Source organism: Metarhizium brunneum, chromosome 1 (assembly GCF_013426205.1).
Source record: "Metarhizium brunneum chromosome 1, complete sequence".
NCBI lineage: Eukaryota > Fungi > Ascomycota > Sordariomycetes > Hypocreales > Clavicipitaceae > Metarhizium > Metarhizium brunneum.
Window position 1 is genome coordinate 6,743,033 of NC_089422.1, and position 14,136 is coordinate 6,757,168.

The 14,136-nt window shown below is 52.7% G+C and overlaps 7 protein-coding genes across 7 annotated transcripts; 3 read left to right on the forward strand and 4 right to left on the reverse strand.

Annotated features, from left to right (window-relative positions):
- Nucleotides 1–15: 15 nt before the first annotated feature.
- G6M90_00g020460 (uncharacterized protein) lies at nt 16–648 on the reverse strand (the record flags this gene model as incomplete). Its single annotated transcript, XM_014693014.1, has 1 exon — nt 16–648. The coding sequence occupies one exon, from the start codon at nt 646–648 to the stop codon at nt 16–18; it is 633 nt and encodes a 210-aa protein (XP_014548500.1).
- Nucleotides 649–852: 204 nt separating this feature from the next.
- orsE (Dehydrogenase orsE) lies at nt 853–2,191 on the reverse strand (the record flags this gene model as incomplete). The annotated part of the gene is made up of 6 exons (XM_014693013.1): nt 853–1,120; nt 1,174–1,367; nt 1,430–1,486; nt 1,535–1,663; nt 1,718–1,979; nt 2,064–2,191. 6 exons carry the CDS (start codon nt 2,189–2,191, stop codon nt 853–855), a joined length of 1,038 nt encoding a protein of 345 aa, XP_014548499.1.
- Nucleotides 2,192–2,982: 791 nt separating this feature from the next.
- On the forward strand, nt 2,983–3,453 carry smd3 (Small nuclear ribonucleoprotein Sm D3; the record flags this gene model as incomplete). Its single annotated transcript, XM_066129855.1, has 3 exons — nt 2,983–3,030; nt 3,088–3,148; nt 3,221–3,453. The coding sequence occupies 3 exons, from the start codon at nt 2,983–2,985 to the stop codon at nt 3,451–3,453; spliced, it is 342 nt and encodes a 113-aa protein (XP_065985690.1).
- Nucleotides 3,454–3,690: 237 nt separating this feature from the next.
- Nucleotides 3,691–5,589, reverse strand: G6M90_00g020490 (uncharacterized protein; the record flags this gene model as incomplete). Its single annotated transcript, XM_014693011.1, has 1 exon — nt 3,691–5,589. The coding sequence occupies one exon, from the start codon at nt 5,587–5,589 to the stop codon at nt 3,691–3,693; it is 1,899 nt and encodes a 632-aa protein (XP_014548497.1).
- A 545-nt stretch (nt 5,590–6,134) lies between these two features.
- Nucleotides 6,135–7,431, reverse strand: G6M90_00g020500 (uncharacterized protein; the record flags this gene model as incomplete). Its single annotated transcript, XM_066129856.1, has 3 exons — nt 6,135–6,678; nt 6,782–7,072; nt 7,154–7,431. 3 exons carry the CDS (start codon nt 7,429–7,431, stop codon nt 6,135–6,137), a joined length of 1,113 nt encoding a protein of 370 aa, XP_065985735.1.
- Nucleotides 7,432–8,371: 940 nt separating this feature from the next.
- Nucleotides 8,372–9,085, forward strand: G6M90_00g020510 (uncharacterized protein; the record flags this gene model as incomplete). The annotated part of the gene is made up of 1 exon (XM_014693009.1): nt 8,372–9,085. One exon carries the CDS (start codon nt 8,372–8,374, stop codon nt 9,083–9,085), a length of 714 nt encoding a protein of 237 aa, XP_014548495.1.
- A 692-nt stretch (nt 9,086–9,777) lies between these two features.
- Nucleotides 9,778–11,086, forward strand: G6M90_00g020520 (uncharacterized protein; the record flags this gene model as incomplete). Its single annotated transcript, XM_014693008.2, has 2 exons — nt 9,778–9,908; nt 9,961–11,086. The coding sequence occupies 2 exons, from the start codon at nt 9,778–9,780 to the stop codon at nt 11,084–11,086; spliced, it is 1,257 nt and encodes a 418-aa protein (XP_014548494.2).
- Nucleotides 11,087–14,136: the final 3,050 nt, after the last annotated feature.

Below are 14,136 nucleotides of genomic sequence, written 5' to 3' on the forward strand. Positions count from 1 at the left end.
GGGCCAGTGGCAGGCCTATGCCGACTTGAACTTGGCAACTTTGCCTTTGATGCTTGCCTTTTGTCGAAGCTCCCTAAGCCACAGAACGAAGTAGATGCCAAAAAGAGACACGGCGAATTCATGCGGCCACAAGGGCTGTTCACCATCGACCCTCTTCTTCCATAGAAGCCAAGCCTCTCCCCCCAATCCCAGCAGCAACTGAATCGTCCCAGTGACGGGCAACACGGATCGAAAAGCTCCAACTCCACCAAAATACGCGTACATGAGTACGTGGTGGAACGCGTTTGGGGCAGCGACAGCTTTCCATCCCTGGCTGTAGTACAGCACACGCACGTAGGTCAAATACGGCGTGGTGAGGTGGTGCACTGCAAAGTGCAGCTCGATCTCGCCGCCACCAGCTCGAACACCAAGGACATCGATGTACTCGTAAAACTTGGACAAGTGATAAAGCCTCCTTGTTACGTGTTCGTATTGCGGCACGAACATGAGGCCAAGCAGGACTGCCGAGGCCAGCGAGTAGAACCAGCTGTTGAGCATGACTGCCTTTCGAGCCACAGCAACGGGTCCATGGCTCGCCACATGGCGATGGACCAGCGTCCAAACCGACACAAAGGCCGCAGTCTGCAGAAACATGTAGAATAAATTCATATTGTCAATTTTCAAGCGAATGATATTTTTCGTTTCCAGTGGTGATGTTTCCGCCCGGTACAAAAGCAGCCTTGCTATGAGTCATAACTGCGCCTTTCGGTTTGGGTAAGCAGCCATCGCGAATGAGACATGATATAATTAGAAACAATTCTGTCACGTGTTGCAAAACTAGTGATTGGCGAGACTATTTACCAGTTCCTACTATTATTCCTCCTGCAAGCGAACTACAACCTTGCCATTGGTCTTGCCCTCACCAAAGTCACCCAGGGCCTTGACCAGGCTCTCAAACCCAGTTCCACTATAGACTTCAGGCTCCAAAGGAGTGAGCGCACCGCTGACAACGTGTGCCTGGAGCGAAGGTATCATCTTCTTCGTCTCCTCGGTAACCTGTTTACCCAGCTCATCATCTTGGCCTAGTTTGGCGATGAGAACGTAGTACGAGGTAACACCAGCCGGCATGTCGTGTTGGTTTCTATCCTGCGTCAGAGTTGCTCGCAAGGTCTAAGGAAAACAGGTGGTGCTTACGATTCAACCGTGGTATAGTACTTTGGGCTGGCGGTAGTTGCTTCCAGCATCTTGGCCGCGGCCTCGTGAGAGAGACCGCTGGCGTCAAAGACGATGGAGTACTTCCCTCCAGTGACGGACTTGACTTCGGCAGCTTGCTCCTCGGGGGTTGCGCGGTTGTTGATGGCGGCTTGGGCGCCGAAGCCCATGGCAACCTAGATAGTTGTAGTCGGCATTCACGGATTCGAGCTTGTTTTTCTTAGACGGGTATGCTTACCGATTTGTTAGAGGCGGAGCATGATGCAGCGACCTTGTATCCGCACAAGCGGCCAATCTACACGAATTAGAGGCATTCAGAACACCAGCCCCGGAATCGGCGCACCTGAATAGCATAATGCCCAACGGTGCCGCTCCCACCCAGAACAATAAGCCACTCATCCCTCTCTGGAGCCTTTGCCCCTGGTGCCGGCAGGGGGACCTTGGCTCCGACAATGATGCCAAACGCAGATGTCTAGATCTCGATCAGCTTCCCGAATCCCGTCTACAAGTCACAGATAAGACGTACGATTGTTCCGACAGCAATGGTAGAAGCCTGGGCGGGCGTTAGCGCCCCCTCTACCTTGAAGACCAAGTCCTCATCAACCAAGAACGTCTCCTGAAAAGGAGAATAGGCCTTCTGCCCAATCCGGCATACGCCATATACATAATCGCCCTTCTTGAACTTCGTGCACTCTGGACCGGTCTCGATGACTTGGGCGCAAAAGTCGGAGCCGATGACGGCAGGCCAATCATGGATGAGTATGCCATACTTTTGCATTATGGTATCACTATTTGTTTACTCCAGGCATCAGAAACAGTGTCATGTGCTAGAATATACGTGGCGGGCAGAGCTTCAGAGGAGCATCACTTACACTGGGTTGAGTGCAACATATGCCGACTTCACAAGAGCTTGTTTGGCGCCCGGGCTGGAACGGGACAAGTCCTTGACAACAGTGAATGGTGCTCCGCCTTTTGAAATGGTAACTCCTGACTGAGACATGATGGACGTTGGGGGTGGGGAAATAATGCTATATTGAAGCTGGATAGCTGCGTTGAACAACGAGGGTAGATTGGATAGACCTTGACATGATAAGACTGGCATCATGGTAATTTATACCTGCCCAGTTGGACCAATTCCTCAGTGGCAGGCCATTACAATACGCAATCACGGAAAGTCGGCAGCGAAAGTTGCTCGGAATAGTGGCGTCTTTCCTTGCAAAAAGGATCGCCGCCATCAACCAGCCAGCTCAATGGCCTCTGTACCGCCAATGGCGAGGGCCGAGGATGAAAATCATCCGTATGAAACCTCTACCTCCGTTCCATCACAAATCAACATCTCTTGACCTCGAGCTGTGTCATTGGCAAAAAAAAAGTGAAGTGTGTGGCCGTTTGCTCAGTCTGGACCAGCCACCAACGGGGGTGGCCAAAATGGCAGCTCCAAGACCCGTCATAGGCCACAACCCCTCATCTGGAAACTTTCAACGCTCCCAAAAAAAGGTCCTCTGAGCTGAAAGCCAAAGGGTTCGTGAGATCGTCATCATGTCAGCCTTTGACTCTTTGTACGCCATGCTGAGTGGCAAAGCTACAACCCAACCCACGTTTGTTGTTGGAGGATCGACGAATGCCACGAGAGAAGGCTGGTGGCAGCTGGCGCCACAGCAGAAGCGGCGCCCCACGCACTGCGGACCGGATGAATAAATGACCCGCTACGCCAATCCAGAACAAGCCCACCACGGGAAATCCTGAGATGGCTTCAAGACCCCAGACGTGATATTCGAAAGGCACGCCAAAATGACGTCCACAATCGGCATCCCCATCAAGCTCCTCAACGAGGCACAGGTCTGTTTGGCGCGATTATTCTCAGTACCCTCTTTGTCAACTGACGCGCATGTGTAGGGCCACATTGTGACTCTCGAAATCACCAGCGGTCAGACCTACCGTGGGAAACTGCTCGATGGTACGCCGCCCCTCGGTCCCTTGCCGCGCGATATTCGCACATGCCGTGTGTTGGTACTAACTGCTCGGCTAGCCGAAGACAACATGAACGTTCAGCTCAAAGACATTACGGTAACCGCTCGCGATGGTCGCGTCTCCCACCTCGAGCAAGTGTATATCCGGGGCTCTCACGTGCGCTTCTTCATCGTCCCAGACATGTTGCGCAATGCACCCATGTTCAGGAGCAGGAATTTGAGAGGACGGGGTGTTGGTCTAGCGAGAGGAAGGGCGACTGTCAGTCGGGCTAGAGCTGGCGGACGCCGATAGACACGCACCGCCATGGCTGGTATGCTTTGACAGCTTTGATGAGAGGAGGGCAGCGTGGACAAATGCTTGATAAAAAAGTGCTAGGGGATTGGCGTTTAGGATTGATTCAAGAAAAATCTTTCATCTCCATGTGCGGAGCCCGGAGTCGAGGGTAAGAGACAGATGCTGTGGATGTGGTGACGATGCTTTCTACAAAGAATGCGCTACTATACATGTCTATGCCCGCCGTATCATACACTACTTCATTCGAGCCAGTGCGTCTTCCGCCTTGGCAATTAGCTCTTTTGTGTTCTGCAACTCTTTCATTTCTTCGACTCCGTTTGTACCATTGCTTCCGTTGCTCTCCAGGACCGTGGCTACGCTCTCCTCTGCTCCGCGTACGGCCTTGCGCCCTTCCTCGCGGACTTCGCCTTCCCAGAAGGTCCTTGCGGCATCCCATCTCTTCTGCAGTCTTCCTAGGCTGTAAACGATTCCAAGGGCAGCCACGGCACCAGCTTCGTAAATGGTGGATGCAAACGATGACATGTACAAGAGGGCAGCCAGAGATGTGGTTATGCCAGACGTGCCTAGGGATTGGATGACGAGTTTTTGAGCCAGTGACTGCAGCGCTGGGACGGTTTCGTTTTGTAGGTAGCGGCGAGTGAATGCAATGTGGCCAGGCCACTTTGGGAGGGAGTAGGATGATGTCGCGGCCAAGGGGGGCGCGTGTTCGCCAGAGCCGAGCTTTCGAGACTCTGTGGCATCCAGGGACGACTTGGGCTGAGGATACTCTGGCGAGGAGCCGCCTAGCTGAGCGATTCTGCCAGTCAGATAAACCAGTTCCTGTTCTGCCGTGGGCATGAATCGCTGGCCGAGCATTTCGTTGGTCAGCATGGCAACATCATCCACTCGCCAAAACAACTTCCACCACCCCAACTTGCGCCACCGCCGGCCTTTAAAGGCAAGATCTAGTTCATCCTGTAACTCGGCGTGGGCGTTCTGCGCCCAGTCTGCCAGGCGCTTGTTCAAAGCTGCCACAGCTGGGTCATCACTGTGCAGCGTCAGCGCCTTGGATAGTTTTCGAGCCTCGACAAGCTGTATTTGCGAGGATGTGTTTTGCAACGTTGACGCAATTAGCCTTCGTACGGCCGGCTTGGTCTCATCAGCAGCACCAGATTTGGCTCCATCCTTGAGCCATTTCAGCAGGGTAGGCACATTGCTTGAGAACCATAAGCGTTCATAGTCCATGGCATTTTGAGGCCCTTGGCGAAACAAGCCGAGGCCTTTCTCGGCCAGCGATACGTCCACGACGTCAAAGCTAGCCTGTAGCTGTTCCTTTGTCACTCCCTCCATTTGAACAACCGCCGATATGGATTCGTCTGTTTCGGAGACGGGAAGAGCGGAAACATTGACAGCGCCTATCAACCCATCAGCGACAAGCAGAGCCTGGTGAACCGGAGTCGAAATTGGCGACACTCTATCATTTGCGGACGGGATATCGACAGTTGGTACAAGAACTGCATCCTCCAGCGTTTGAATAGTCGTCTCGCCCGGCGCGCCATACGGCACATCGACCCCCATCAGAAGGAATTCGAAATTATACCCGTCCAACTCGGGGCACGAAATATGCATCTCGTCCAGACCAACCTCTTTCTCGATCTCGAGCGACACGGCATGATTCCGAGGTGGGCCAACCCGCACAATCAGCGGCGTACTCCCATCCCGGTTCTCCAACTCCTTCTCCCAAGGCTGTACTTCCTGCAGCGGATCGGCGAGCAATGCGTGTAAAACTCTTGCAGCCGTGGCATCAGCCTCGGTGCCGTTGGCGAGACCTAAAATAGCGATGCGGATAATCTCATTGCCGGCATCTTGTCGCAGACCCTGGAGTGCCAATTGCAGCTTGGATATGTTGATTAAATTGGGGGATTGCTTCTGAAGCTCGAGCAGCGTGTTTTGGAGCTCCGTTCGCGGGTTCGTCGATGTCGACAGGAGCCGTGGCCATCCAGCTTGGGACCTGTTTTGCAGCCGAGGGCTGGAGCGAGGGCGAGCTGCCAGTGAGGAACGGGCACAAATCGGGCACGGAGATGCAGTGACGTGCCGTCCTTGTCGGAGGAGACGGCGCGTGCTGCGCGGCAGAAAATCTGATCTGGACGCCATCGACAGATGGGCGTTATTTGAAGGTTGAGACTTGGGACCGGGCGGGAGCTGAGCCTGTTAATGGAGCTGGTTTGTGGAGCTTCTCGGAACTCTGCGGGCGGCACTCGCTGGTCGTTAGCTGCGCCCGCAACTTGGAACTTTCATCTGCAATTGTGTCGCCCACCTCAATTTATGCCCACGCTTTTTTTTTGGATAGCGTTGCTGCAGTCATTATCATTTCCATTATGAGGACCAATCTTCTTCGGCCTTCGCCGAATCATGCCATTTTCCAACCAGCCATGGAAGCACCAGCCAATCCCAGACACTTGTATCAGACTCGAGTGGTCAAGTGAGCTTCATGATGCTGAAAAGGCACACACACAGGCTCTGCACAACGATCAAAGCAAGTGCTGCATCTGCTGACAGCCTTACCATAAAGACAGAGTTGTAGTATGAAAATTCGTACAAAGACTTTATTACGGTATAAATACCCCATTGCCTGCACCTGGATATTTTTGATTTACTCCATCACCCTCGCTTATACATGACGAACCTACGCGGTGCTTTCATTGCCGGTACGTTGCTCGTCTCTCCAAGTCACCTCGTCTCCTCTGCGACTTCATGCCTAAGGTGATGAAAATAACTCCGTTCCAGAAGCCACGGAGTGATCCCGTTGCACAAACACTGAGCAGCAACGGATAGGATAAAAAGTCGGGGTTGACGAATGCGCCAACGCGATTCGTCGAAGGAGCCACCCAGACTGACAAAAGCGCAAGAAAGAAGAATATTGGCATGAGGATATATTGTCTAAATGATATAGACAAGTGGCGAGTAGGTGTGCCGACAGTATGGGAGGTTGCTACCCGGGGTTTGGGGGGGAGAATGGGCGATTCTTCTCCAGAATGTGACACAGAGGCGTGCCCATGCCGCGATGGGAAATTTTCTTCGGTCGCCCTTCTCTCCGAGTTCTTATACGGAGCGTCTGCGGTGGACGCAATGCTGTCTTCCAACGGAACAGGATCGCTGTTGAACGACTGCAAAGCGCCCTTGCGCTTGACAATCTCGATGCCGACTAAAACATAGATGACCATGGAAATGAGAATCATGGACCTTGACAAGGAGAGGCAACAGTTAGCCTGGAACAGAAGAGAATCGTCAAGCTGGACAAAACATGCCATATTGGGATGTAATAGAACAGGATGCGTAAGAGCACCCACTTTGGCGAAATCGAGCACCATATCTGTCAAAGGACGACGCATCAGTCATTATTGTATCAGCATCACTATAGGCAGAGCGACTAACAGCTACGCTGCCATAAACAGGGCCTTTCTCCTCCGTCTCTACGAAGAGGAAGGCGAGAGCAGGGATGAACGTAACCGAGGTAATGACCGCCATGTATTTCCACTCGAGCCTCTTTAACGACTCGCCATCGTACCGACGAAACACAATCAGAAAGACGTCAATCGCCATGACGAGTGTCCAAAGCACATCGGCCAGTGGAAACCTATAAAGGGGACTCGTTAATGCCTGTCACATGGGGTTTAGAAGACAGTTTCTCGGGCGAGGCTGCCAACTTGGGACGCACATTTGGTTGATGAAGGCCTGGAATTTGCACAACGCTGAGGCGTTCCCGGCCGCGGGGCCGCTCACGGAAATCATGGTGCAGGCGACATCAAAGGCATTGTAAAAGGCGTTGATGAAGATGAGGCGATGCATGGGGTTTCGAAAATGCGGCTCGACACAAAACACCGTGATAATCGTCACGACGCCCAGAGCCGAGAGCGCAGAGGCAGCCCGCCCGACAATTTGGAGTATTTTTGCCTGGTCGTCCGTGATGGCGACGTTTCCCCGGACATGCAACATGGCTTCTTGTCGCTTGGTCACTGTTGGTTTCCTCCGTTGTCATCATGGTGGTTGGGACATGATGAGCTTGGACATGGCGGCCGTGCTGTCATTTACAGATGGCGAGCGGACGCTTTGGAATTGCCGAAGCAGGTTACGTGTAGCTGATGGGCGGCATTTTGGTGCCATGTTCATGGCATAAGATGGTGGTGCATTGCGTGCTCCCAGCTACATCTGTTGGGGGCTTGTGATTTGACAGGGCCATGCTTGCGCCACGAGTCATTGCCATCACACTCAGGTGAGTCAAGTCCTATATATTGGACGTGTAACAATTCTCATGGGAAGAGAACAGGGCTCGAGGCGGCCGAGATCAATTCTTTGAGGAGCCCTTTTGCTTGCAGCGGCCTGGCGAAAGATGTAAGCTATTCTTCGCAGGCAGGACGCATCTTGCATACCATATAAGATGAACTGATGTCTCACTTCAGCGGGGTAGTTATCCGTCGCTCCGTAGGAAATTTTGGACTACTTGAGCCGTTGTTTCATTCGCGAATCTCCACGACTTGTTATTACACAACAACCTTTTCCGAGTTTGCTTGTCCCTTCTGGGCAAAATACATCTCAGCGTGGCCCAGCTCGACCGAGACAGAAACAATGGCTTGACAAAGCGCCGTGTCACAAACGGTTTGCCTTGTTAAGCGGCCATGTACGGAGTATGTGTTTGGCGTTTGGCTCTTTGTGCTGCTATGTGGTGTGCAGCCCCCCCGTGTCAAGGAGGCCTGATGTCGTCGCGCATTGCAGGCAACAAAGGATTCATACATGATGAAAGCCCAAAGGAGATGACACTGAATCCAAGCAATGAAACATTTCAAAAGGCCGAGGTCCGGCACTGGGTAGAATTTCCCACCTTCTGACATGCAAACTCTACATGCCCAGACGAGATCAGCCAGGCGACATCCAAAAAATGAGGCGTGCAAAATCCCCCTCCAAGCTGGAAGAACACAAAACTCACCAAGGCAGGCGTCTCCATTGCTTCGCGAACCGAGTGACGGGCGAGAATGAGAAGGTTGATGAAAGGGCGATCGTGGGCAAACAGTTGTACCTTGACGTACTCGGAATGAGCCAGGGCGAGCAGAATCAGAACGCCACTCCGGATAATTTACTCCAAGACGCTGCAAAAGTCCGATACGAGCTTCAATCACTCTCGCAGATGCACAACGACGCCCAGAGTCGGCTCGAAAACATTGGCCCCGCCACCTTACAACGACAACCTGATAACATGACCGACTTTTCTTGGATCGACATGACCCTAAGAAAGCTGGAAGCCGAAATCCCACCCGCTTTATGGTCCTCCAAGGCAGCTCAGTATAAGTATGACTACATTGGGAGCAGTAAACAGGTGCTTTCCGATGCGCACCAGAGCCCGTTTAGCAGCGACGCCATGGCCGACATGGCAGTGCGCGACACTCTCTCACAGAGCGATGATGCTTCCGAGCAGACAGAAGAGGAGCTATCCGAGGCGGACAAGCCCGGCACTAGCCGTGAAGAGGCTGTGAGGCCCCGAAACCAACCGGGGGATGTTTCTGACCAGCTACCTTGTGGCCATGAAGCTTGTGGGCCACGAGTTTCGCGAGCAGATGAAAAGCGCGCCATCGTGCTTGGAAAGCAACGGGCGTAAGCTGCTGATGGAGTTAGTCGACAGCGAGAAGAAACGTGATGCGTCGGAAGCGGACTTTTGCAGTTTAGACGCCCAAAGACTGAGGTGATGGAGAAAGTACTGCGAGCTAGGGATGAGGTTGTTTGAAAGGTGGTTGAGTGCGGGGGGACACCGTTGATGATGTGACTGTGGATGCATCTGGCTTGCTGCCCGGGACTACACCGTACATGGCGCTTTGATAGAATCGAATAAAGAACCGCGACGCGATTTTATGCAGTGTGCAGCTGCCCGCCACGAGGATACATTTACAATGTGGCATAATTCAAGCTGTCACATCTTACAAGCACATTTCGAAGACCCATACGACTCATACGGTCAAGGCCATGGTGAGCGACTTGAGAAAAGGGTGTACACGCGGGTACGCACGGGTAGAAATGGATGCCACGGTACATCCGTGGGTACATGTAAGTAGACTCTGTTATAGTAAAACCAAAGCATGTCGCTTTTCTTACTACCTATAGATGCCGCGGTAATGCCTGCCCATGGGTACCCGTAAAAGCAATACATATGTACTGCATACCCAACCGAGGGAGTTGTCAGATGGGAGAAGGCTTTCCAACAAGGGAACATGTCCCAAACTGGGGATGATCCAACGGGCCGGCTCAAACGGGAAAATCAAAGCGCGGGAATTCTCCAGGTTGTTCATCCTCGTCATGGCGACGTACGCCGTAGAAAATGCAATACCTCATGGGGGCGCATGGGGGCGGTCCGCCCCCATCACACCGGTTCCCATACCCGCTTGCGTCGCTCAAAACGCAGAGCCGGAATCAGATGCGTGCTGGTTGTTCGAGGACCAACCAGGTTGTAGCCGAACAATATTAAATATGCGCAAGCAGCTGGGCAGGGGTTCCTCCCGCCCTTCAAGATCTCAAGTTCACACTCCCTCTACAAAACACCATATTCTCCGTCATGCACAGCACGGGAAAACCCTCGTATTGGATAGAGGTAGAAGACTGGCACACGGCGGGCGAACCATTCCGGATCGTGGATAAACTGCCGGCCGGTCACCTCCCGGCCTCGCCCACGGTCGCCCAGAGACGCGCCGACATCACGGCGACCCCGGGCCACCCTCTCGACGAGCTCCGCCGACTGCTGTGCCACGAGCCCCGCGGCCATGGCGGCATGTACGGCGGCTTCATCACGCCGCCGGACGACTCGGGCGCCCACTTTGGCGTCTTGTTCTGGCACAGGAACGGCTTCTCCACCGCCTGCGGCCACGGCACCATCGCCCTCGGCTACTGGGCCGTCTTTCACCGCATCGTCGTGGTGCCCGACGCCGATGGGGTAGTCGACGTGGTGGTCGACGTGCCCTCGGGCCGTGTGGTGGCGCGCATGGCCATAGAAAAGGGGAAACCGGTACACGCAGACTTTATCAACGTGGCCAGCTTTCAGCTGACGGGGCCGCTGTATCTGACACTCCCTTCGTGCGGCATCGACGTCCTTGTGGATTTGGCCTTTGGCGGCGCCGTCTACGCCAGCTTGGACGCGGCTCAGTTTGATCTAGAGATTGAGCCCAGGAGCGCGCAGCGCTTTGTTCAGCTCGCGAGAGAGGTCGAGGCGGTGCTCGGCACCAGAGCGCGTTACGGTTCGTATGACCTCTACGGGGTGATTTTCTTCAGCGAGGAGGAGAATGGTCCAAACGCAACGCATGCCATCTACCAGAGAAACGTGACCATATTTGCAGATGGGGAGATTGACCGTTCCCCCTGCGGCTCCGGAACCTGCGCCAGACTCGCCCTCTTGTTTGCGCAGGGCAAGCTGGGCCCTGGGTCCTCGAGACTCGTGCATCGGTCCATCATAGCGTCGACGTTTGAGGCGGACATTGTGTCTGCGGTAGCGAGTCCCGTCGACGGATTCCCGGCGTGTATTCCACGCGTTAGGGGGCGGGCCAACTTGGTTGGGCAGACTAGGTTTTTCATCGACCCAGACGATGAAGTCTTTCCTGGCTTTCTATTATTATAGTCTTGGCCGAATATATTTTGCAAATACAAGTTACACGTTACGGTATTGCTCGTATTGGTCGACATGCGAATGATGGAGTATTACACCCCGACTAGGCTATGTGTGGGAAATAGTACGTCCACCCGGGTTGCTGAAAGACACGCTCCGGTAGATATGCCACCGATACAAAACATTCGACAACCAGGTACGCCCTTGCAAACAGATAAAACAAAAGAAACAGCACAACTATCACAACAATGATCCAAATCGACATTTCATTCCAGAGCTTGCGAAGGTACGAATTGTCGGGGATGTCTTCCCGAGTGACAACAAGCCATCGGCACACACAGCCATCCTAGGAATATAACAAGGGCGCCCGACGCAGCTATGGTAACAGCCGAAATGCGCCAGAGCGTCTTCTGCGCAGCTGATGTAAATGGCGAGTTCCACGCAAGCAAATGAAGGGCGCCATACGTGAGTCCTGCACAAGCAAAGGCAATCAGGACCACGACGCCATCCCGATGCTCGGAAAATGGGCCGCCGTACACGAGTCCAAACATGTCTGAGAATCCACCGCCGGTTGGTCGATTTCGTGCTCTATCGTGAAGTCGACATTTTGGGGCCCGTAGCCCCCCTTTGTTCTCCAGCTTGATCTCGTGTTGAACGATACTCTCAAGTCCTGGTCTGTTGGATCTCCAGGCAGAGCATGCCAATTTCCAGCGGCGCAAGTCGCGCGGATAACAGCAGAAACATCTCTTCCTCCCGAAATAACTGTGCAGTGGTGTTTTCTTGGCAGACATGCGCCTTTGGCGGCCGATTCGGAACTGTGACTGACGCAGGATGGGAGACTCCCATCTTGGCCGTGTTGTTCCGACGATGGAGCTTCGAGGCTTGGAATGGAACCCAGCTCTATGTCCTGTTCAGAGTCTCTGAAGTGACCGGTAGGATCCCCATCTAGGCGTGCGGAAGACCATGGCTCTCCATGATGAGCTTGACTGCTTCTAGAGTCTACAGACACACGTGCAGCGAGTGGCGAGGTTGACGCTCGCGGTGGCATGGGGCCTCGAAGCTGCTCGTCCCAGACTTGTTGTATTTCTTTGGTGAAGCTGTAGGCATTCCGTCTTTGCACCCAAGCAGTAAAGCTCTGCGCACATTCTTTCAGCAAACAGTCCAGTCTTGTATCGTCAAAGCCATACCATTTCAGGCGCCAGCAGGCCCAGAACCAGCCAGCCCACCTTCGGTCACATTGGAATATTGGCTTCGCAAACAGGGCGATACTTGGTGCAGCTTAGCCGCCGTTGACCGCAACACTGGAAACTGGCCTAGTGTTCAGGGGAAGTGCCTCAGTGCGCAGAGTCCAGCCTCGTTCTGCCTGGACTATTGATTGACTGTGTAACACGAGGTGCATAAACACGCGCGAAAGACTGTAAGCCGTGCATGTCCCAAACCCAACCAAAGACTCTAGATGTCTCTTATGCGTTGGCCCTGAATCTGGTAAATGCTGTGGTTCAACATTTCGACTCTAATTACTTCGTACTCCGTAGATGCTGTCACGGAGGCGTCGCGCGTCCTACTATGCCCTCGGGCGACAATGGAACTCCGGACAAGTAAAGAGAAATGTTTCAAGCTTACCGAGTATAATATGACCATCTGTCGATACAGGGCGAATCGCATTGTTGGCATGCGAGAAGCTTTTGCTAGAAACTACGAAGTATAAAGGGTTTCTTTGTATGTAAACGATTAGTTGCATTCATTTTTGATAGCGCGTATATGTGGCTACTATACATTGTCTCGCCATCAACCTGTCTTTAATGCGCGAATCTTCCTGGTAACGGGAGTCAAAATCACACCCGGTGCCAAAATGCATGGCGACATGCAGGAAGAGACGTCGTGAAGGGACCAATGTGTCCCTCGGCGGATCGGGATATAACGCTCCCGTCGATCTAGGCTTGGAGGCAGCTAGCGATGGCAGGCTAAGTCATGTCGAAAGGATTGACAAGATTGAAGACTTTGTTTTGCGTATCGGCCGTATGAGATCATGTACATGGTCAGCGTGGAGACGGCTGTTTCACGGGGCTGTGGACTTTACATAGCAGAGTTCCCAGACATGATGGAAAGTGAAGCTTACGCTGCCCACAAGTAGCCATCTCATTGACATACTCCAGCTGAAAAAGCCCTTTGCGGAGTAATATTGCGGCAGCTGGCCAGAAACTGGGCCATCATTTGAGTCTACCATGCAACCACCACGGATGGCGGGTTACAGTCGAATGGATCCTCTCATTCTGCTGTGCGTTTGAGACATGTCTGAAGACTATTGATGTATTACTACATTACCAGTCACATCTCCCTCAGGAAGCATGAGACTGGCCAATGAATATGCAATGTAGGCCAAATAGTGCCATAAACGCTCTGTAGTTTCGGGGATTTCTCCGCAACACGCACAACCTTCGAGTCCGACATGAAATAAGATGCTGAAGCGATGCTTGTGGGGAAAGGCACTTCAATTTTGGCGACTGAACTACCTGAGATTTGCCATCGAGTCAATGTGAAAATATAACCATATATTACCGCTGACATCGACTTCCTACAACCTCCTCTGTAACTCTTGTCACATCACGCTTATCAATGTCATCTCCTCTTGCCGTAAAACAGCCGTCTGTGGCTTCAATTTTTGATATGTCATATTTGATGCTACATACATTAAAAAACAACAACAGTCTATTTGAATCGGTTCTGCATGCTTACATGTTTACCAAGGTACACTGCTCGTTTTCCCGCCGCACTGCTGGAAAATAAAGGTGTATTTTCTCGTCACTATGATTTCGGTACGCTTACAAAGGATATAGTAGAGAGAATAGAACCATTCTTTCAATACGATGCCGTACTATTTTTATTGGCTGGTATAACAGATGAGTACTCCCAGGGAATGCCGTACAATTGGGCCGTGAGCCGCTCTGACAAGTCAGAACCGCCCACGTCATACTAACCGAAACATGTCTTGGGCCACGCTGTGGCGTTTCAATATATCGTATTTCCATGCATCATGGAACAAATTCAGACATCGGTCAACA